Raw genomic sequence first — 21,760 nt, 5'->3', positions numbered from 1 at the left:
GTGACTGCACACAAGGATTTGCACCGCTGGACTGTGAGGCCCTTTCGGGAGCCCTTTGGTCATGCCGTGACCTCGCCATCCACAATTACAACAGCATCACATTCCTCAAGGCCTGTTGCTCCCAAACTTTCCTCCTTTGCCTTGAAGACCTTTGCATCCCCATCCCCTCCGTCTAGGACTGCTATTCAGTCTTGGGCCAAGGTATTAGGAAAACAGGAACAGCCAGGAGCCAAATTTGTGGAGCTGATGGCACAAGAGATGCCAGACTCCTTCCTAACAAAGCCAGCCTAAGCCAGTGTCCAAGACCTACTGGAGATCTACTTGGCTATAACAAGTAAAAAGGCCTTATAAAACATTTTCCCCTGAGGTTCTCTTCTTAAAGCCATTAAGATACATAAAGAACAAATGACTAAGCAACCTTATTGTGGCATGAAAACGTGTGGTGGGCAGAGTGCCACAATAAAAAAATGCTATGAAATCATTTAATGAATATTCTGTGCCTGAGCAGCTGTGTGCTGTTACGAGGCAGCTTATGTTGCTAAGAATGTGGCGATGATAAAGGTGGAATAATACGCTTTAAAATGGGTGTCTGTCAGTGCCCTTGCTGTGCATTTTATTTTAAAAACAGTTTCTGGATGTTATGTGCAACTTCACACCTTAACAGCATGAAGGTAACCGATCTCCTTCAACAGGGGCTGCTTCTAGCAAAGTTGAAGCATGCACGTGGGTTTACTGATTGAGACTTCATCCAACACACCCTTGCTCTCTCCACTGCACACTGGTGACAGCAACTGATGGAGCAACCCTTGACAGCTTTTTTCTCACACTGACTTGTCTTGCTCTGGACATGGACACAAGTGGCATGGCAGGATGCGTGCAGGAGAAAGCAATCAGAAACTGCAACTACAGAAACAAAGACATTCTGTGTGGATATTCCTGAAAGGTGCTATGTTACAGATGGGGGGGGAGGGGGGGGGGGGAGGGGGGGTGTGTGCGGGAAAGAAGAGATTAAAGCAATAGAAAGGAAGTGGAGACCAGCTATGTCTGTTCCAAGGACTGCAAAGCTGCATAACTCCTGCCCTGCCACGTTGCTACGAGAATGTCACACCCCATGGCCATCATGCACTTTTCCTCTTCTGTTTTTACCAGTCAATTCCTAGACATTTATCTTCTCAGTTTTGTGGCCTATATTTCATAGTCTAGGGTATTGTAGAAGAAATTTCTCTGAAGAAATTTATGAACACCTGTCAGGTTTAGCTACTGAAACAATTCTCTTTGGGAGAGGAGCAGTGTACACCTTGCCAAAATGCCCAGTTCCCTGGAAAATAGCATCATGAGGCATCAATATTCCAATAATGCTTTCTGAAACCTTTCTCCTATTTCTCTTCAGTCATGTCGATAATGCGTCACCTTCTGTAGTTCATTTCTGTTTGTTTTTTTTTATTTCTCCTTCACCCTTATTCCCACTTCCTATATGCAATCACTGTAATGCACCTTTCAAGGCTGACCTTACATTTCCAGGAAAAAAAATTGCAGCTCAGTTGTCATTAATTTATTATATTCCTCCCAGCTTCTGCTGCTCATCATTATTGTAGCAAGTGCCTTCTCTGGGTCCTGGCATTTGTTCAGCACTGCTAATAGATAGCTAACTTGGCAACCAATTAACTCTTCCATTGCTTAAGATACCAATTTTGGCTTGTTTAAACAAAAGGCACAAAACACAGGCGTCAAAAACTCACTCTCAGTGCAGATGGTTCTTGAATTTTATTTTAATTGTAGCAAACAATATGGGAAACCAGCCTTTCTTGTTTACGGACGGTGCCCCATCTCAACGGGATCTCTATTAATCAGAGATTCTAGCTGCCCCACTGCTGTGTGAGTAATGCTGGCTTTTACCATCAGCAACTAACTTAAAGATGACAATTCCTTTTGTGTATAGGTTGCTTTGAGGTTTGTATTTTGAGTGATCTTTATTTTTATATAGATAATGTCACTGTTAACTTCCAATGATTTGTGTCAGTGTGGTGCTGTAATTTAAAGCCACAGAGACTGAAGGTGGTGAAGAATAAATGAGGTATTTTGTTAAATCATATAGTACCCCCACTCCAGGTATGTCTGACAGTCTGTTGGTATCTCAACAGCATTGACCAAATTCAGTCTCGATAATGTGAAAGAAACCATGTTTTTTCTCTCATAATGTGATGCCTGTAGCCAATGGGGACCTTGACTCCATTCCTTTCCTCAAAAGTGTGGCTGCTGGCGATGCTTCTTCATACTGGCCTTTGGAACCCTGGAATATTTTTTTTTCTTTTAAATGCAGGCTACTATGAGCTCTTCTGATCTTCCATGACCATAGGAAAGGACATCTCCCAGGTTAATGAGAAAGGGGCAAAAGAGTTTTAAAGTCAATAGCTAGAAGAGCTTTCTTTTTCTGAGAATTAAATTGGTAGTCTTACAGTCAACACAGCCAATGAAATACTAAACCAATGAAATACTGCATAGTTTTATTTTCTAAGTACCTACAGTGTAAGTTAGACATTTTCAGTATTCTGAGCTGACTGCAACTGATACAATTTGTCAGTCTGGATTCTGGATCCTTTGAATGTGGGGCAATGGCATTTCTTTTATATATCGTTTAGCTTTTCGTACTAAATAATATGTGGCTGTGCTGTGTGCCTTCCACATTGTGCTTGTCTTGCTGTAGCTCTCTGAAACATTCATCTTGAGAATGTCAATGTGGTGTCAGTTCTGATTTTGGTTTTTTATTTTGCTTGCCAGAAATTTTCAGACATCATGGTATCTGCTAGAATCACCCATCACAGTTCTTGTTGTTGCACTTCAGGAAGACAAACAGCTAGTTACTTAATATTTTTGATAATGAAGTATCCAACGACAGACAAGTCAGGGATGAAGTGGTCAGGTGCCCCAAATGATCTTTTAGGGCTGAAATTACAACAGTGGGGTTTGGCTTTTTTACTTCAGGAACTTTTGTTCACACACAGAGTACAAGATGTTATGAACATATGCCAAGATGCAGGGTTTCACATTATACCCTATTTCTCTTCATTCCACAAAATGGAGGAGAATAAAGTACATTTAGAAAGAAAAATCACACCCGTGGCATGCGGTGGTGATGAAACAGTTGATCATGAGATGTCACTGACTTCTTTCCAAGGCAGTTTTGTAGTAAACCGGCTTATTTTTTTTCACCCATCCTGTTTTCCCCGATGACAAAGCTCCATCGCTTCGGTTTGGCGCCGGGCCTTTCCTCCCCAGCTCCCACCCGCAGCAGGCAACTCAAGCCCTCACCCACCCTTTCTTCCCATAAGACAACACCTGGAGGGGAAATAAATACCTTCGGCGCTGACCCTTAAGGTGAAGAGCCTTCGAAATGCCCATGTTTGCCGGGACGCAGCACCACCCTCTCGCCACGCCGGGCGGTTTGGGGTGGTTTGGCGCCCCCTCAGCGCCCGGGCGGGGGCGGGGCGGCCGCCGGGGGCGGGGCCAGCGCTCGGGGCATGCGGCGTCCGCCTCTGCGCAGCGGCCGCGGCCATGAGGCTGTGGGCGCGGAGCCGCCGCCCGCCGCCCGGCCCTTTGTTCCTCGGGGCCAGCGGCTGCCCGTCCTCTCCGCCCTCCTCTCTCCCCCGCCGCCCTTGATGGCAGGGGCGGTTTGAACCCGCCCGAAGGGAGGAGGAGCCGCCGTTCGCCGCCGCTGCCCAGAATGCGATGGGGAACTGCTGGGCGCAGTGGTGCTGCGGGCTCTTCTTCCGGAGGGAAGCCGGCCGGCTCCAGCGAGGCGGAGGGTAAGTAGGCAGCGCGGCTACCCCTTTCCCCTCCCCGGGGCGGGGAGGTGCTGAAGCCCGCCCGGCTCCGCCTTCCGTCTTCCCACTCCTCGGCGGGAGGTGAGGCGTGGCGGTCGGCCCCTGAGGCGGCCGGCCCTTGAGGCGGCGGCTTCGACAGCGGGACGAGGGTTGCCTTGGGGTGGGCGGGGGGCTGAGGAGGCCGGGGAGCCGTGGCGCTGCCCGGTGGGGTGGGTCGGGGGGTGGGGAGGCCGGGGGGCCGTTGGGGTGCCCGGTGAGGTGGGTCAGGGGGTGAGGAGGCTGGTGGGGTGGATGAGGAGACTGGGGGGCCATTGCGGTGCCTGGTGGGGTGGGGCAGGGGGTGAGGTGGGCAACTGGCACCTCAGGCAGGGCGTGGGTACACCGGGCTGCAGGCTGTCCCTTCGCCCCCTCCCCGTAGGGCGGGCAGGTTGAAGAGGGGAGAGAGAAAGAAAACGTGTGTATAGCGTCTGCCTTGACAGCTCGAGCTGATGAAATGCCATTGAAAGGCTGCTCGGCGTTGTGTGTTTGGAGGGTTGATGGTAACACGCTTCCAGGGATGGCTTGGGTGAACTGGCTGCGGGGATGTTCATACTCCTTTAGCCCTCTTCCAGGGTTGTTTTTCTGGAAGAAGTGGCTTAGAAGGGGTTTTCATGTCAGTTGCCCAAATCTGTGCAGGCTACCGTGTTTGTGTGGAGGTGGAGAAGCACCATATTTTCTGGAATATGATCAGTCAGAGGCAGAGACTGTTGGGATAAAGAGGGACTATTACAGAAGGTCAGGAGCAGAATGGTTCAAATAAACTTCCGTATATCTTGTAAATGTGTAATCTGCATTTTGTTCTGCAACAACCAGCTTATGGAAAAGTAGTGTACAAATGGGAATGATACACCACCTATACAAGAACTTGGTTTTCTTCCATATAATTACCAATATTTGATACTTACAGATCTTGCTTTGGACTGATGTATTAGGATTGAAATCATCCTAGATGGATATGCTGAGCATTTTACATGTTGCAAACTCATAGCCTTTTATTTCACATCAGCTCTAGCAGGCAAGTCTGCTTGTCCCAACCAAAGACCTTTTAGGAATATTTTCCAGAGAAATGGGGGAAAGTCCAGGACAGTGTGTGTGTATGACACCTGCTTGTATTCTTAAGACTTTCTAGCAGAGGGTATGAGAACAGCTGGCACTTAAATATCTATTTCTTGTGCTGTATCCTGAGAAAAATGGGTAATACTTGAAAGGTCCTTGCTTAGCATGTGTTTTCTGCTGAGTCTTCACTCATAGGATAATACCCATTTTTTTTTTTAGCAGTCGGTGGGGGAGTGAAAATTAGTCTCCAGTAACATGTACTTACCCTCTGAATTTCCTTTGGTTGTGGGGTCTCTTTGGTCTTTTATTCCCCCCCCCCCCCCCCCCCCCCCCCCGACTGCTTATAAGTCAGTTAAGAGCACTGGATAGGTGCCAGAATCCAAAAAGGGACAAGATAGTCTTGGCTATAACAGCAAATTCTAAACACATGGTTGTCCTGTCTGGTCTAAAGTGACTATTACCTATATTTTTTTGTTTGGTTGGCTTTTTCCCCCTTGTATTCTTCTGTTCTTGTATGTTTGCAAAAATTTCTTATCCTTTTGTATATTAAGTGATGTTTGCCTGTCATCTGTTCTAGTACTTGGTTTTGGTGGATGTTGGATTTGGGAAGTATAGTTTGTTAGCTTCTTGCCACACCGTCGCATGGTCTCCAACTGGTTTTCAGCAGACAGTTGCTGAAGTTAGGGGCTTATTTGCTAAAGGGAGAAATGAAGCACCAAAACCTCCTTTAGTGTTGTATAAGTTTTTGACTTTCTGTAGAAATACAAACTTCCAGTGGTAATTTTTTATTATTTTTTTAATGAAGTGTCCTTATGCTTCAGCTGAAATAGTTTTGCTCAAAGTAGTACGAGCTGCAGGAATAACTAGAAAGTAGGTCATAGCTAATTTGTCGCTAAATTCAACCATAAGAATTCCTCTGGACTCCTAGAGGAGTGTTTAAAAGAAGAAAAAAACCTGAATAAACCACAAACAAACCAAAAAAGAAAAAATGAATATAATTTGTCTCTGGCTTATTTGCTTGGTTAGTTTGGGAAGGGTTATCATGTAGCAAAACTGAAACAATCCTTTTTGTCACTGGTGTCGGAAAAGTAATTTTAATTCATGCCCTGGTTTTAATAGATTAAAAGTTCATTTTTAGTGACTTCTTTCTCACACATAGTCTGTATAAGTTGATTGGGTTTTTATAAAGTTAAAGATGATGACATGACTTTGCATAGAAAAGTTAGTCTTTGACAGCTTTAGATCTTTGAAGATGGATCTGGCAGTTTTTAGAAAGTCTTGTGGCCTATTAGCTGAACTGTTTCTCTAGTACCTGTCAAACCTAAAAGTTTCTCAAGCCTGTTTTAGAAGATAATGAAACAGTAGGGCTTAAAAGAGGATTATAACAGCTGTAAGCATTTTAATAGGTTACTATTTTATTTCAATTGAAGTTGTTGTGTATGGGGGTGAAGTTGATGAGTCTTCCATTTCTGTTGCTAATGACCTCAGTCTTCCATAGTTGCTCTGGTAATTAGGGGCTCAAACTTTGGCACTGAACTAGGTCTACTGTTACTGAGTCCCTGTCCAGCAGATGGGAGAAAGCGTAGATCTTCCTTGAAATATTGTTGCTATTGGGCTATTTGTAATTACGTTTAGTAGGCTTGCACTGCATTGTCTTAGTTTTCTGTAAGCTCACTCACTGTTCAATTCTTGCAACTAATCTGACTGCAGCTCACGTGTTTGTAAAGTTGAGCGTGATTTAGTTAGCACCTGATGCTATAACTGGAATTATGCTTTTGTTAACAACATACAGCCCTGAAACAATTTCCTGTAACAGTTTTATTGAATTAGATTCTTAATAGTATTGGCTCCTGCACACCAAAATGTTACTATGAAATTACTTTTAAGTGTTTGTGCCACATGTCCCAGTTATACTTGCAATGTAGTGCATGAATTAAAGTGGCCTTTCATCCCTGGTTTCATAGCAATGAGTCAACTGGAAACTGTTCTGTAGTGGCAGCTGTGCACTGCAAGGTACGCTGCTGTACAGAAGGAAAGGTTGTGCAACAAGTTGCCATGGGAGACGTATCATAACTGACTTCCATAGAAAAATAATTCAGGCTTTGGCTGGTGTGTTGCTTTTAGCATAGTAGAAGTCTGTGTTGATTGCAAGTACAGAGTGATCTTCTGTACAAGCATAGAGATGCCTGACGTGCTGGCTGTATTCCTGATATCAGCCAGCACTTGCAACTGAAAACTCTGGTTTTTAAAATAGTTCAATGAAATGAATGTTGTACTGAAGCACCAGTATACATTTGATTGTTCTTTTGGGTGATAGCCAAACCTCTTCCACTGGGCAAAAAGGTATTCAGGTAACTTAATACTGTGGTGTTTTTTTTTTTAGAGAGGACAGTGTTAAGATGAACAATCTCACAGGAGAGACTGATATCCTGTATAAAATTACAGACTGGAAATATTGTTTTTGTAGTTGAAAAGTATTGTCGTGACCTCTTCGTAGATGTTTTTCTCTGAGGTTCAACCTTCTAGCAGTGCCTAGCTGTCAAGAACAAATGTATTGATGTTGTACAAGATACTATGCTAGTAAAGAGTTAAGTGCCGTGATGAGCAACGCTGTTTTCAGGAATTGCTTGAAATAATGTCTTTCAATAAAAATGTATTAAAAGTATTGCAGAACACGCTAAATGTCTGTAAATGTCAAGTCCAGCATCCTGGTAAGTGATTTCTTCTCACTTCAGGGTGTTTGTTGTTTCTCCAGTTCTGTATAAGATGTTTACACAGTTTCGCCTGTTTCTGCTGTGGTAGCGGTGCAGAGCACAGGTTAACAAGTAAATGTGTTTAATACATGAAGATTTTATGCTTATTTTATACATACTTAACATATTTCAAAAACTATTTAAAGTTGCCAGGCTTGTTTTCCTTCTGTTGTGAATTGAAGACTATTCTGTAGTGTAATTGTAGACTTACTTTTCCAGATCAAAGTATTTTAGAACATGTTCAACAGGAGAACACTTCACTATAGAGGTGAGTGCTTCCATTTCTAGTGATTTCAAAAAAGAAAAAGTGGAAAAGCTGAAATCCTGCAATGCCTTTAACAATTTTTGCAGTTTATCTGCACTGACATACTCTGGGTTATTTCAGACTAAATGAATGCTGCACTGGGTGGCAAGATAGTGGTTCTTACAGCACCTCGGAACATTAATACATCACCTAGCTTTAATCTATTATTTGGAAAGAAGAGAAGTATCTGTTGTGTTCTGATACTCAGCACTAGAGAATTCTGGAGTCTGCCTATTGCATCTTTCATCACTGCTGTGTTGGGAGTGATTTTTCTGTTGGTATAAGTACAGGACATCTAGTTATGAGTCTGACTTCACAAAAAGCTAGAATCTGATGAGGTTACTTTATAGTTAGTGATGTGTGTAGTCCACCTTGCTCACTACAGCAGTACATTCTTGTCCACCAAATACCTTACACTACCCTTGGCAAAAAGGGTTAATTTGTGTAAGATTCTCAGAATAACCTGGTTTACTTTTTTTGAGTGTTCCTTATGGTCTAAATGTCCTAGACTGTTCAGATTGCCCCTGTTACTGAGAATACCATTAATAACTGTAATTACTGCTTTGGCTTTCAAGAAAGGCGGCAGATGTATACGGTAGGGGTGATATTTTTTTTTTACTTTTTTTTTTTTTTTTTTTTTTTTTAGTGCACAACTTCCAGTTGTGTGGTATTTCCACAGCGGAAATATATGGTAGGGGAAATAAAGTTCTGTCCTCCTCCCAGATTGTTATTCATATTCTGCTTACAGCAATTAGTTGATAAGAAGTTTTGCTGTAGGTACTGACCTCCATGTTTGATGTATTTACTACGTGGAAGGTGCGTATTCAGTGAAAATAGTACAGAGAATTTCCATTTCCTTTTGTGTTTTTTGTGATAGTTGAACTTCTGCTGGATGAGTTTGTGCCGCTTAGAATGCTCCATGTATTCTTACTCAGTTTGCGTTGCTTTTGGCTTCCTATCATTAAGCTTTACATTGCCTTTATTGACCTTTAGTTTCTTATGTGCAAAGCTGGGAGGGGGGGGTGGTTGTTGCTTGCTTTTTTTAGAATTCTGTGTAGAAAGTAACTCCATGTTTTCTGTAAATTAAATACATCTTCAAATACTCCTTAAGCATCATGATTGCTGTGTGAGGTAGAGGTTACATGCACTGTAACCCTTATATCTTCTATAGTTTTAAATTAAGTGGGTGCTTTGGTGTATGTCAGAGCCATACCATTGCTTCCACTGCTTGTATTATAATGCTTCAGATATGCAGAACTATTAGCAATCTCAGAAACTAATAAGATTTCATTTTTATTAGGACCATCACGTAAGTTGTAGTGAAATACATTAAAGTTTTTTACTTTTGACTCTTCTGCTTTTAGGGGAATGTAATGTTTAAGAAAAACTTTGGTAAGAAGATAGATCCTACTATAAAAGTAATACTGTCTCTAAAAGTAGGGGCCTTCATTAATGGTATTACGGTCCCAGTGTTGTTGTTGCGGTAGTGTTTTTTACAAGACAGATTAAATATGAAAATCGTATTTGCTGTATGTGTTTAGTGACTTGTTATATTGAATTATAAAGATTGTTTACTACTTTTTCTTTGCAGTTTGAGAACCTAGTGGAAAGTGATGAGGTAAGTACCTGGATTATAATGTGAAACCTGCTAGTACAACCCTTAAAAATGGTTGCAAGACCAGTATCTTCCTCCCACTATGTTACAGACTTAAATCACATGGTTTTTTTTAATTTGAGTTTTGCTTGGTCTAAGAATGAGTATTTAACACTTTGGGAGAGATGAAGACCTAAGAGAAGAGAAAACTACTTGGGGAGAGTATGGGAAGTAATCATTTCAGGAAGAGAGCACTATGGACATTAGGAAGGCAAAAAGGAAAGAAGAAAAAGATGGGTGGTGGAAAATGTGTGTGTGTGGGGAAGACTTGAAGGAGAACTTGCTCCTGGTGTAACTCTTATATAGGATACAGCAAATGCTCTCTGAAAACATTAATGGACCTGGGTTGCTTTGCTAAGGAAAGTTTTGGGAGTCCTCTGCCATTACAATTACGGGTAAACTGGCTGAATAGTACTTCAGAAAAATAGAAGTTGGCCTTAAAACTTTAGTCTTACAGATTTAATACAGGTTGATAAGGGGAGGACACCCCCCACATTTTCGGTACGCTGCCCTGTATTTAAAAAATATGAGAACTAATAGTTTGATTCCTGAAATACACTGCTGGAATATTTATTTTTGGTTTGAAGTACTTATTTGTTTTACTGACTCAGCCACAGTTGACTGCGTAACAAGATTTTTTTGAAATTCCAAGTTAAAACAAGCGATTTCCCCCTCCCTCCCTGCTCCCGCCCCCAATTGTAAAACCAATATATGGGAGAAACTATTATTTCATATTGTTTTTTTCCCCCCATCTTAAGATTGACTTGATTGCTGAGATTCTCAAACACTGACTGTTTTTTTTGTTTTTTTTTTTTGTTTTTTTTTTTTTTTTAATTTAACAGGGGGATAGCCCAGGAAGCAGTCACAGGTAAGACTTCGAAATTCAGGACCTCTTCTTAGCTCTGTTCTCTCACTGTGACTTAAACTTTTCAGAGTTCCTGTCAAAATCCTCTCTGTCTTATTAGTCATCACGTACATGGGAAGAGTAGACGTCAAACTAACCTTCATGCTTAACCACATCAAAACAGTTTAGATGATAATGCACCATGCAAAAACTATATATGACACTTAAGGCTCTTTGCAACATACTGGTTTTATTCTTGTTTCCAGAGTCTGTATTTAAAGTTACACAGGGTGTTAGTGCTACAACACCAGTGAATTTTTTGTGAACGTGTTAGCATTTATGTAAGCAGTAGAAACCTGGAGGCCTGCTCTATAGGAAACATACGAAGGCACCAAAGTGTACGTGTTGCTTGTCTAATTCTAGACATTTTGCATTATGTAAGTTTGACAGTTCCCAAAATGATATTCCCTGTGAATGGTTCAAAAGAAGTGATATAGCAAACATTATAATAATGCTTTTGCAGTCTTGCTTGTTAGATACATATAAGTAGACATAAAGTAGATGACAGGTGAAAGGGGAACAATTTACAATTAGGGGATTAAAAAGAAGTAAAAGAGACTTACACTGCAATGATATCAACTGTTGCAAGTAGTTCTGTTAGCAAATAATGTTTTGAAAATATACTTTATAGAAAGAGACAAAAAATGCTTTGTAAGAGTAAGGAGAGACAGTGTTGTCTTGAGTAAACTGGAACTTTGGAACTCTGTTCTTGGGAGGAGCTGGCCAAAAGCACCCCTTGTTGAATTTGCATTAAAGAGCCAGTCAAGAAAGACTGTATGGATATGTTTGTGCAACTTAGGGTTGTCATGCGTAAATAATAGATGGAGTGTTTTTGTGTTTCCCCCATGCTTTTAGACCTCTGACTGAGGAAGAAATTGCTGACTTGAAAGACAGACATTATGACTCCATTGCTGAAAAGCAGAGGGCTGTTGATTTGAAACTTCAGTCAGAGGTAAGCAGTCACGATTGGATAGTTTTTCTTTTAAAGTAGTTTAGATCTCAATTATGAACGCAAGGAGATTCCATTTGCTTGAACGAAACAGTTGGAGTTCATCGGTATTTTTTAGTCTGCAAGATACACAAAGAGATTGCTGCGCAACTTAAGTTTGTATCTGAGATTGCTTCTTTTTAAATAGCCTCGTAGTAAAAAATTGAGTGAATAGGCTGGCTTTCCAACTTGAGATCTGATAAATTGGAATTTTTTGCCAAAGACAAAATGGGGAGTATACTTGATTCAGCTTTACTTGTGCGCAGTTTTTTCCAGAGCTTTTCTTAAGAAAAAAAGCCCATAATTTGTCATTTTGTTTTAGTGCGTGTCAGCAGTTAATGGAATACTATGTGGAATACAATGTAGAAATTGAGAATGATTTTCAATAAAGTACCAATGAAATATTCAACTGAAAAGATTTAAGTCTTTCACTGTGCAGTTCATAATAAAATGCAACATGCATTTAAAGGGATTCACTAGTAATGATGTTTATTCAATAGGGTAATGTTTAATTACCTACATTTATTGGGGTGTTTGGTGGGGGGGAAGCTGTTAGATTCAGTTAATGAGGAAAAATGTTTTAGCTATAGTCTATTTTATTTTATTTTTATTTTCTAGTAGCTCTTCTTTTGTTTTATTGAACTTATGGCTTTATTCATAGGAAGATAGATAGGTTCTGCTTTTGTTAACCATTACTGTTTTGTTCATATACAGTTAGCCTTACAAGAGGAGAAGTTAAGAATAGAAGAGGAGGCTTTATATGCTGCACAACGTGAAGCAGCCAGGGCAGCAAAGCAGAAAAAGCTCTTGGAGGTGAGGGGAAAGACCCCAATATATATCAGAGCTTCTGTTCTGTTTCTATGTATGCAGACTTTCCTAATATCCTTTACATCTCAGGAAACGTAATGAGGAAATTGCTTTGGCTTGTAAATTCTAGCAGAGAAAGAAATACACAATTTTAAACTACAGCTGACTGGAACAGCTGAAAATCGTCAGAATTTTTTGAAACGGCTTATGTCACCAAGTATAGATTTTGAATGAGATGTATAATTTTCATCTATAATTAGCTTGACAGACTACTTACATTATATAGTAGTTACCGATCTTTAATAGAAAGTGATCTGTGATGGGTTTCTAGTACCCACCCCCCCCGAAATTAAGCACACTTTATGGCATTATGTAGATTTGTACAATGTACTTAATATATTTGTGCACTTAATTGTTCCTTATGTCTGTGGTTTGTGTTAACATGAAGATATGTATTTCCAAGTCATCTGAATTTGTTGACCCGGCTTTGAGCAGGAGGTTGGACTAGATGACCTTTTGAGGTCCCTTCCAACCTGAGTTGTTCATCACTTTGTGATTTGTATGTGTAGTAGCCAAAGTCTAGTAATGACTTAACAGCAGTCTTTTTTTAATAACTCTGTGCCTACTTTCAGATGTCTGGTGTCCATTCTTTTGGAGCTTGGTCGAGCAAAACAAAAGCCACATTATGTTCTCCTGCTTTTTTGAAAACTGATGCTGTTCTGTATCCCGATAACATTTGTTACTCATGGTTTGCATCTTGCAGTTTGAAGAGTTACATATCCATGCATTTAATATTTTTGCCATCTTAATAAGCTATTAAAGCATGTGTTTTCACAACATCGACAAATTTCAGGTTGCCAAAGTGTGTATGTTAAAAAGAACATTTTAACTTTGCGCTATCTGTTCATCTGTAATGTGTGTGGCTGCAGTTGTAACGTGTTCAAGGAAATAGTCCACTAGGCATGTGATGTGTGTTCGATTAGAAACAAATTTTCAGAAGTTAGGTTTTAGACAAATTGAAGAAGTCTGAAATCTACAATAAGTATAGGGGAGATGTTTAACCCTAATGTATTGTCTATGTTCAAAAGAGTGAATTGAAAATTGTTATTTCCAGCCTGATAGTAATGAGTGAGTGTTCATCTAACACTTGTTGTGAAGTATAGGTCTCATTTCATATTCTTCTTTCTATTCTCTTGTCATTTGTTATGGGAGGGTTAATACTTTCTGATGGTTTTTGCCTGTAGCTTTTTTTTTAACACTTCTGGTCTATATGGAGTCAGCAGAAGTATTGTTTTATGGCGTTAACTGTTTTTTTTAGAAGTTCTGTGCAAGAAATGCTATTTTTCTTGTCCTTCAGTATTTTTAATCTGCACCTCTTTTAGTCAGGACCTAAGATAGAATGCGTTATAGAGATTTTAATTTCCTCCTCCCTTAAAATTAGTACCACTTACCTTCTTTACAAACAACTCCCCCCAAACCCCACAAAGATTATAAGGATTTCTAAGGGTGTGCTTTTTTTATAGATACAGATCAAACATTTAGCCTTTCTAAATAAACTAAAGCCTTTTTTGAATACACAGCTCACCTCTTTGCTGTTTGTGGGCAGAAGTCTTCTAAACGAGAAAAAATGGCTTTTCCATGGGAAGTATGGCATCCCTTTAAAACTAATTTGGCTTGCTAATGTTGCCCTACTAAATGTCAGGGTTTGTAAGAGAAGAGAATTTTAAAATATGTATCCTGGAACCTACAGTGTTAAATATTTGTATGTGACCTGGCAAAATAGGTAGATAATTGAAATTGGTTATTATGTGGGTATATGAATCTTAAAAGAAAATTGTTGCATGTGTCAGTAATTGAATTTTACGGACTTGTTAACTATATTGGTACCAAATTTCTGTCTCTTTCTCCCTGCATACTTAAGTCTTCTTGCCTACAACCACTGTTACGTGGTATTTCTTTTACTTCTACGCTTCCCGTTTCCTTATTGATTGCAATCTGCTTATTCTGATACTTATATAAATATCAGAGATGGAAAATGTGCCAAGAAACGGAGCCATCATCATCTTGGGATTAAAAAATACTAGCTTATCTGATGCATTTTTCTCACCAGCAAAGAGAGATTCTTAGATGAAGTTAAAGTTGACAGTAAAAAACTCTGGCTTATTTCCCCCTGCTTTTCTTTTGCAGGGACAGATCTGTTAAGACTGAGAATAGACTTTTCAGAAAATACAGTAGCTAGATACTAAAATGAACTGGTTTGTTTTTATCTTAGTCTTTGTCATAATCAGGACAGCACTCCTTCTAATGTCTCAGTTAAGGGAATGCTGGTGTACTGAGTGTATTGCTCTGAGTGATTGCATTCAGCTTTTTCAACAGTTTGCTTCTTTCCATAGCAACGTAGACAGCAAAGGATAACACAGAGAGCGCATGCTGCTAATAATGGAGAACATCAGAGGTAAGACACAATTTTTAGTGATTATCGAAGACTGACTGTTTTTACTCCTATTCCTCATTCCCCCACACACACCCCAAAAAAAATTCCACGTTTTCCAAATGTAACATTGGCAGTATTTCTAAATTAGAGCTGTTATTATTTGTTGCAGTTTTTTCCACACCAAGTAGTTACTGAATGCGAGCTGGTTACTGTTAATCTGTGAAATGAGAGGCTAGATTGCATTCATTCTGGTTTTCACTGTGGTTATTAGACTGATGCATACAAAACTGAACATACTGTCAGCTACTAAAGTATATACACATACACAAAATCTAGTGGTTTTGTATTAAAAAGATTTCTATATATAAAATCTCAACTAATATAAAAATATTTTTATTAGTCAGAACCCTGTTTGAAATGCCCAGTAAAATACACACTAATCAAATGTGGAATTGAATGTTTATATAGTCTGCCTGTTTATTAATATTATTAATTTAATTCTCTTCAATCCCATGTTCTGTGTTCAGTGTTTGGGGGGAAGAAACACCTCACACACACACCACCACCACCCCCCCCCAAAAAAAAAAAATCCTATGGAATGGTATTTGAGTTTAGAGAAGGGTCTAAAATCAAACACCTATTTTTGAATGGAGGAGAAGTGGGATAGGAAGAATTTTCAGTTAGGGAAGTACAGATAGAAAAGGAGCTGTGAAAACTGAGGTTTTATGGTATGAGTAGGAACTAGCCATATTTTAGAAATGAAGGGCTGCAGTAGCAGGGTTTGAATTCTTAGTTAAAAAAGGAATTGAAATGAAGGAGACATTTTATAAAGTGAAAGATGAAAGGAAGAGTTGTTTTGTGACAGAAGTTCATTAATCTCTTAACTGAAAATATTACTAAAAATTGAGCAGCTCAGACTGGGAGAGGAGGTGAGTAGGAATGCAAAGGCATTTTGTAGATAATTTCATAAAAGCTTTAGTTTACGATTTATGTGCTTTGTAGCATAAAACTGGGGGGCATGTGGATTAATGTATCTTTTATGGCATCCCTAGAGGCTTATAATGCTAAAAAAATGTGCATTGTTCTTACAGCTCTGTGGCAGAGGAAGATTTTGATTCTTTCTTAAGAAATACAAAATTCCATTATGAAGCTTTCCGAAGTAGTAGTAAGTCTTCCTTTTCTTATGCATGTCTTTAAAGGTTAAGTGAGTCTGAGGAGCACAGGGTGCTTTTTTTTTTCTAGGTGAACATTATTTATTTATTTTTATATATATACATACTTACATATATAGAATGTGTATATGTATATTTGTATTAAAAAATCTCATGGAAACTTCTTTTTCTCTCTAATACCTGATGCTTCAACTGTTTGAATGGCTGTAGCACAAGTTGCATATGCTGTGTTTTTCCAGTTGTCAAAAGCAAGTTCTGTAAGCAAATAAGTCCTGTGCATGGATTTTATTTTACTTACGTTTTCCAGCCATCTTTGTGCAGGCAATGTCAATGCTGTGAACTTTTCTTGTAAAACCAAACTGTGTATCAAAGATGTGAATGCATGTATATAGTTTTTTGAAATAATCTCTCAGCAAAATTAGTCATACTAATGTTTAATTTTTTTCTAATGAAGTGCAAGAGAGGATACTAACAGTTTAGAGAAAAACAATTTTTAACATATATCCCTAGGGAATTGGTGACAGTATGTGATAGTCACTGAGAAGCTGGAGGGCTGATGGTAATTCTTGGGAAACACTGCTTGTAACTTGGTGGTTTTTGAGGGCGAGGTTTGGTGTTTGGTTTGTGTTTGTTGTGTGTTTTTTTTAAGTCTTCACATAAGTCCAGCTCACAGCTTATTAAATTCCCCTATAGTTTTCATTAGGCAGTATTGCTAAATGTCCTCTTGTAATATCTTGGTGATGTTGACTATTAAAAAGCTACTGTATGCTCTTTGAAGTGATGGATGGGGTGCTTTTCCAAATGTTCCTGAGGCTTGAAGGCCACAAAGCACAAAAAAACTTTGGAAAGTTTAGTTTTTCATATTGAACCTTAAATTCTAAAAAAAAAAATTTTATATATAGGACTTTCATCTGATGCTACAGTGCTGACGCCCAACACAGAAAGCAGTTGTGACTTAATGACCAAAACAAAATCTATGAGTGGAAATGATGACAGCACTTCATTAGATTTAGAGTGGGAAGATGAAGAAGGTATTTATGTTACCATTCAGTTTCATTCTTAATTTACAAGTTAAAAAGGCTGACAGTTTTAATTATGTCAATTTGTATTTTTCAAAAGGGAAAGTGTATTAAAACTTAATTCTGATGCAATTTCTGTTAAATATGTAATGCTTAAATTGTAAATTACTTTTACCTAGAAAATTGCATATTTTGATAAATGTGGTTATCTGTCTAATAATTGAATTAATTTCCTTGGATCCTTCAGTAAACTGTCTTTTCCTGCATTTTGAGGAACTGACTTGTAAACTCACAACTAATCGTAAAGAAATGCTGCCCTCTTGTGAGCCAGTAGCAGAAGGAACAGCTTGTTCTTAGTTTTAAATGTGGAAGCTGGTCAGGAGTAAAGTATTTTGGGAAATATTGTTTCTTTAAACCCTAATTACTTTTATTGTAACTTCTACGGGAAACTTAGGTCTGTTCCAGGTGAGTATCCCAACTATTCTGATTGCTGCTGCTGTTTGTTATAGATCTTTTCTGTTCTCTTTAGTAAATCAGCAAAAGCTCTTGTCTTAGTTTCAAAAGAAATCAAAAAATCTGAGACCTTGACTCTTGAAAAGCTCAGAGTAAAAAATAACCCAGAATTTCTTTTAGCCAATACATAGCAAATATTTTTTTTTCTTTAGTAGGCTGGCTTTTGACAATCTGTGTGCAGTTTAAAAGTTCAGCACTGTCAAGAGCACTAAAATGTTTAATTCAGAAACTTGTTGTGAAATACTTAACTTTCACAGGTTTACCCAGAAATACCCAGCATCTTTTTTTAGCTAGGGTGTGCAAGAGCTATTAGTGTTCTAGAGGAACTGAAGCTAGGGCAGGGTCACGAATGTTGAAGTACACTGGATTTTATGTTTAGAGCAATTAGCACCAGTGCAGAAACAGTGTTCTGGGAACTCTATTCTACGCCATGCTTAAGAAATGCAACAATTGCATTCTTTGCTTTTTTTTTTTACAGATTGAATTGTTCTTCCACTCTTAGGTGTTAGCTTAAGTTACTTTCTAAGTAACTATTGAAAACCAGATGAGAGCAAGGTTCAGTCTTTACCAGGCATACCTGCATGCAAAAGTATCTTGTTTGTTTGACAGGTTGAGGGTCTTGTTACATATGGGCTTGTATTATCCTCACTGTTGGGAAATTTAATTCTCTATATAGAATTAACAATCTGATGTTTGCTCTTCATTGTTCTCTTATCACTGTCACATTGTAAGTATTTATCTAGTTTAGAGGTAACTGAATAGTAAGTGCTGAGAAGTGCCAAAAACTGCCTAAAACCAGAACAACATTACTGCATTGCTCCATTTCGGATTCCTACTAGCCTGTGCTCTACAGAGTAATTATTTTTGAGAGCTAGTCGTTGTGATGGTAGCGCATCTCTTCTGCTCAAGATTTGAGGTTACTAGGAAGAAGAGATGGTGTGATAACCCATGGAGGATTGCATATGCTTGAGAAGGTGACTTGTTTTCATGGCTGTAAAGGAAGGAATGTGGTTACTTGAAAGAAGCACTAGTCAATATTGCAAGGACTTTGAGTAGTTTTTAGCATGTTCTTGGTAGATCTTAAGTTTATTACAGCCATCTCCCTAAAGGGGTTGACTGCTTGCTGGGGATAAGAAGTTTAGTTAATGTGTGTGATGTCAAAATCTACTGTGGAGACTGGACAGATCCAAAAAAGTAAGCGTGTGTGTGTGTTTGGTGAACTGGGATATTAATTTATGGTCTAGTCACACATTTTTATTGTTAGTAGACAAAGTTGTATGGGGGCTGAACACAGAGTAGAGAAGGACCAGTGTTTTGAAAGGGTATTAGCCTTTAAAAAAACAACTCAGAATAGTAACAAAAGATGACATTGCTTGACTGAAAAGTTGCTGGATTAGGAGGTTCTGAACAGGGAATAATGCCTAGATCTTGAATTAGGCATGATTATGTACTACTAATAGTAGTATATAATGGCTGTGTAATGGTAGTACTGAAATGGGGTTGTGGACTGGAGCAGTCTGAGCACAGCAGATGCCTAGTTTGTGCCCTGCAATGCTATAGTTTTATAAAGAGCATTATACAGAAAGACAAAGGTTGTGAAGAGAAACTGGAAACAGTAACTTTCCTGGATTAAACAGATTTTTTTTCTTAAACAGTGATTCTATTTTCATTCTTTGGTGTCACGTTCAAGTAATAGACAAGGGCCTTGTAGCACTAATATTGTATTGGTGTTTTCAGCAGTGTATCTTGAGATGGGCAGCAGCTTCAAGTGAGCCATTGGTACCAAAGGAATAATGCTGTTGAAAATAGTGATGTTCTGAAAGGTCCATGAACCATTAACATACAATCTATCAATTGAGTCTGGGGAAGGGAACAATTTACCTTTTAAGTATTTTTTTCCTGTGAAGCCTCCCCCCTACAAGAGATGTGTGTTTCATTTGTAATATGTAACTTTTTAATTATAATTAACTAGTTAGCTAGTTCTCCAAGTTTAGAAGGGGAGTTTATTTAAGAATGTACAAGGAGTCCAGTGAATAAGAAGAGTATTGTAAATCCTCTCCTTTATCCTTTCCAGTGGTGTGGGAGGGTTTTGATACACCATGAGAAAGTCTATGGTTACTGACAAAATAAATAGCATCTCTGCTGTCTTTGTGCAGTTTTCTGACCCATATTTTGCCTTATTTTGTGTGAAATGAATGACGCCTTTTTGAAACAAACTAAAGACCTTTCCTAAACAAATGCACCCAATATCTAGCGAAATTTTAGCTGCTGTTTAAAATGTTTCACGTGATGTTTCACGTGCTTGTCAGTAAGTTACAGGAATGTTGCAGGATTGTCCAGACATTTAGCTTTTCTGGAAGTAGCACAGTACCAATAATCTTCCACTATTTATGTGCCCATAATGTAGGGCAGCAGGCTGCATATATAGGAGAAATAAGCACTGCTATAAGTTGTTTCACTAGGTTGTCTTCATTAGAACTCTGTAAAACATCATCACTGTCTGTTGTGTTCATCTGGGCCAAAACTGACTGCAAAGTATGTATTTCATGTGAACAGCAGCACCAGAGAAAGTACGGTGATGCTCAGGAGTGGAATTACGAGAGTCTTGATCTCTAAAGGATTCTTGCTGTTTGTTCTGATGTTCTAACACAAACGTGAAGGTACTTCCCTCAAAATTACGTCTGTCCTTAAAAACATGTCTTAAATCACAGGCATAAACAGATTGATTCCAATGAGAGAACGCTCCAAAACAGAAGAAGATATACTGCGGGCGGCACTGAAATGTAATAGCAAGAAGACAGGAAGTAATCCAGCTTCAGCCTCTGACGATTCTAATGGATTGGAGTGGGAGAATGACTTTGTTAGCGCTGAAATGGATGACAACGGCAATTCAGAATATGCCGGATTTGTAAATCCTGTACTAGATTTGTCTGCATCAGATGTAAGGATATCCGATTCTGATCATCAAGACAGATAGTGAAACTGTGTGGCCCTTGTTTATGACCAAATGTTGGAAAGTGAAATAGAACGTACAAAGCCAATTTGCTCTTTTATAATGTTGGTTCCCTTTTTCTTATTAATTGATCAGCAAGGAATGGGAATGACTTGCTCTCTGAATTAATTCAGAATTAAGTGCAATTTTATTGTCTACCTTCTAAACTTTTATGAAAACTGGGGTGATTTTCTTGTGTATATTTCTGGGTATCTGGATTTAATATAAAGTTATCTGCACTAATTTAAGCTTCATAGCTTGACATGTCTATATTTTAATGAGCTTTTTTTTTTTTTTCCTGGATGATGTTTCTACTGGTTTTGTTTTTAAAATTCATCACTGGCCTAATAACGTTTATCTAATACTTGAATATAGGAAAATAATTTTAAAAAAACTTCATTTCTGATATGTGCTTTTTGACTCATTCTGTGGCTATTTAGAGGGTGTACTTAGCCAGCTGCAAAACAAATTTCATACATGGTAAATTGCACGTTTTCCCTGTCTAGTTTACAGTCTTCCTAGTTTTGTGTTGTCCTTTTTGTTTGTTTTTATTGCTTTATGCTAAGTACAGTTAACCTCAACAAACAGTACAAATCATCAGGTTAGGTAAGATGTTGTCTTGTTTAACATGCCAGACTTAGTAAGTGTGTGCTAGATAGAAAACCAACTATAAAGATTTTTTTATGTGTCAAACTCTAATTTTTAACCAGTATCTAGTGGAGAACTGGGAGGACCAAAGTCTTGATTTCTCTGCCCCCCCCCCAAGACAGACCAACATCTGTTACTACACGGTCCTTAAAATTCTTTAGTTGTGGAAAACTTAAGATTCAACTTAACTGGGACAATTACTGAAAAGAACTTTCTCTGAGCAAGCTGGGGGAGGGATGATTGCTCTGCTGTTGGGGTGGGAAGAACAAGTACCTAAAGACTGAATTTCTATATCTGCATTTTTAAAAGGAAAAAAAAAAGTTCAGGTTACAAAACAGTGTGTTTTAGTGCTCTAGCTTTCCTGTGCCTCTAAACTGGATGGGTAATACTGCTAATACAAACTGAAATTCAAGGAGGTGTTCAGTTACTACAGATCTGGTGTAATGTATTGTGTGGTCTCCCCCGATACTTAATGTAAGTTATACTTTAAAAAAAAAAAAGAAAGGGAAAAAAGCTCATTGAAGAGAATGTGCAAAACACTTGTAGATCTCAAGCTTTCCCCAAAGTTTCAGTAAAGCCATGCTACTCTACTGTTATTTTGTGTAGCCGTCTTGTTTTTCCTTGAACAAAGGGGCAAGGGCTCTAACTTCATTGTG

The 21,760-nt window shown here is 38.8% G+C and overlaps 1 protein-coding gene across 1 annotated transcript; it reads left to right on the top strand.

Annotated features, from left to right (window-relative positions):
- The first annotated feature begins 317 nt into the window (after positions 1-317).
- AP1AR (adaptor related protein complex 1 associated regulatory protein) lies at positions 318-20,704 on the top strand. Its single transcript, XM_080373716.1, has 11 exons — positions 318-334; positions 693-3,803; positions 7,889-7,937; positions 9,565-9,591; positions 10,470-10,495; positions 11,387-11,483; positions 12,234-12,332; positions 14,720-14,781; positions 15,852-15,925; positions 16,835-16,963; positions 20,176-20,704. The coding sequence occupies exons 2-11, from the start codon at positions 3,727-3,729 to the stop codon at positions 20,439-20,441; spliced, it is 906 nt and encodes a 301-aa protein (XP_080229842.1). The 5' UTR covers positions 318-334; positions 693-3,726; the 3' UTR covers positions 20,442-20,704.
- The last annotated feature ends 1,056 nt before the right edge of the window (positions 20,705-21,760 follow it).

This window comes from Falco punctatus (genome assembly GCF_963210335.1).
Source record: "Falco punctatus genome assembly, chromosome: 1".
In the NCBI taxonomy this organism is placed as follows: domain Eukaryota; kingdom Metazoa; phylum Chordata; class Aves; order Falconiformes; family Falconidae; genus Falco; species Falco punctatus.
The sequence above is the reverse complement of the archived record's forward strand: the minus strand, read 5'-3'. Positions and strand labels throughout refer to the sequence as shown.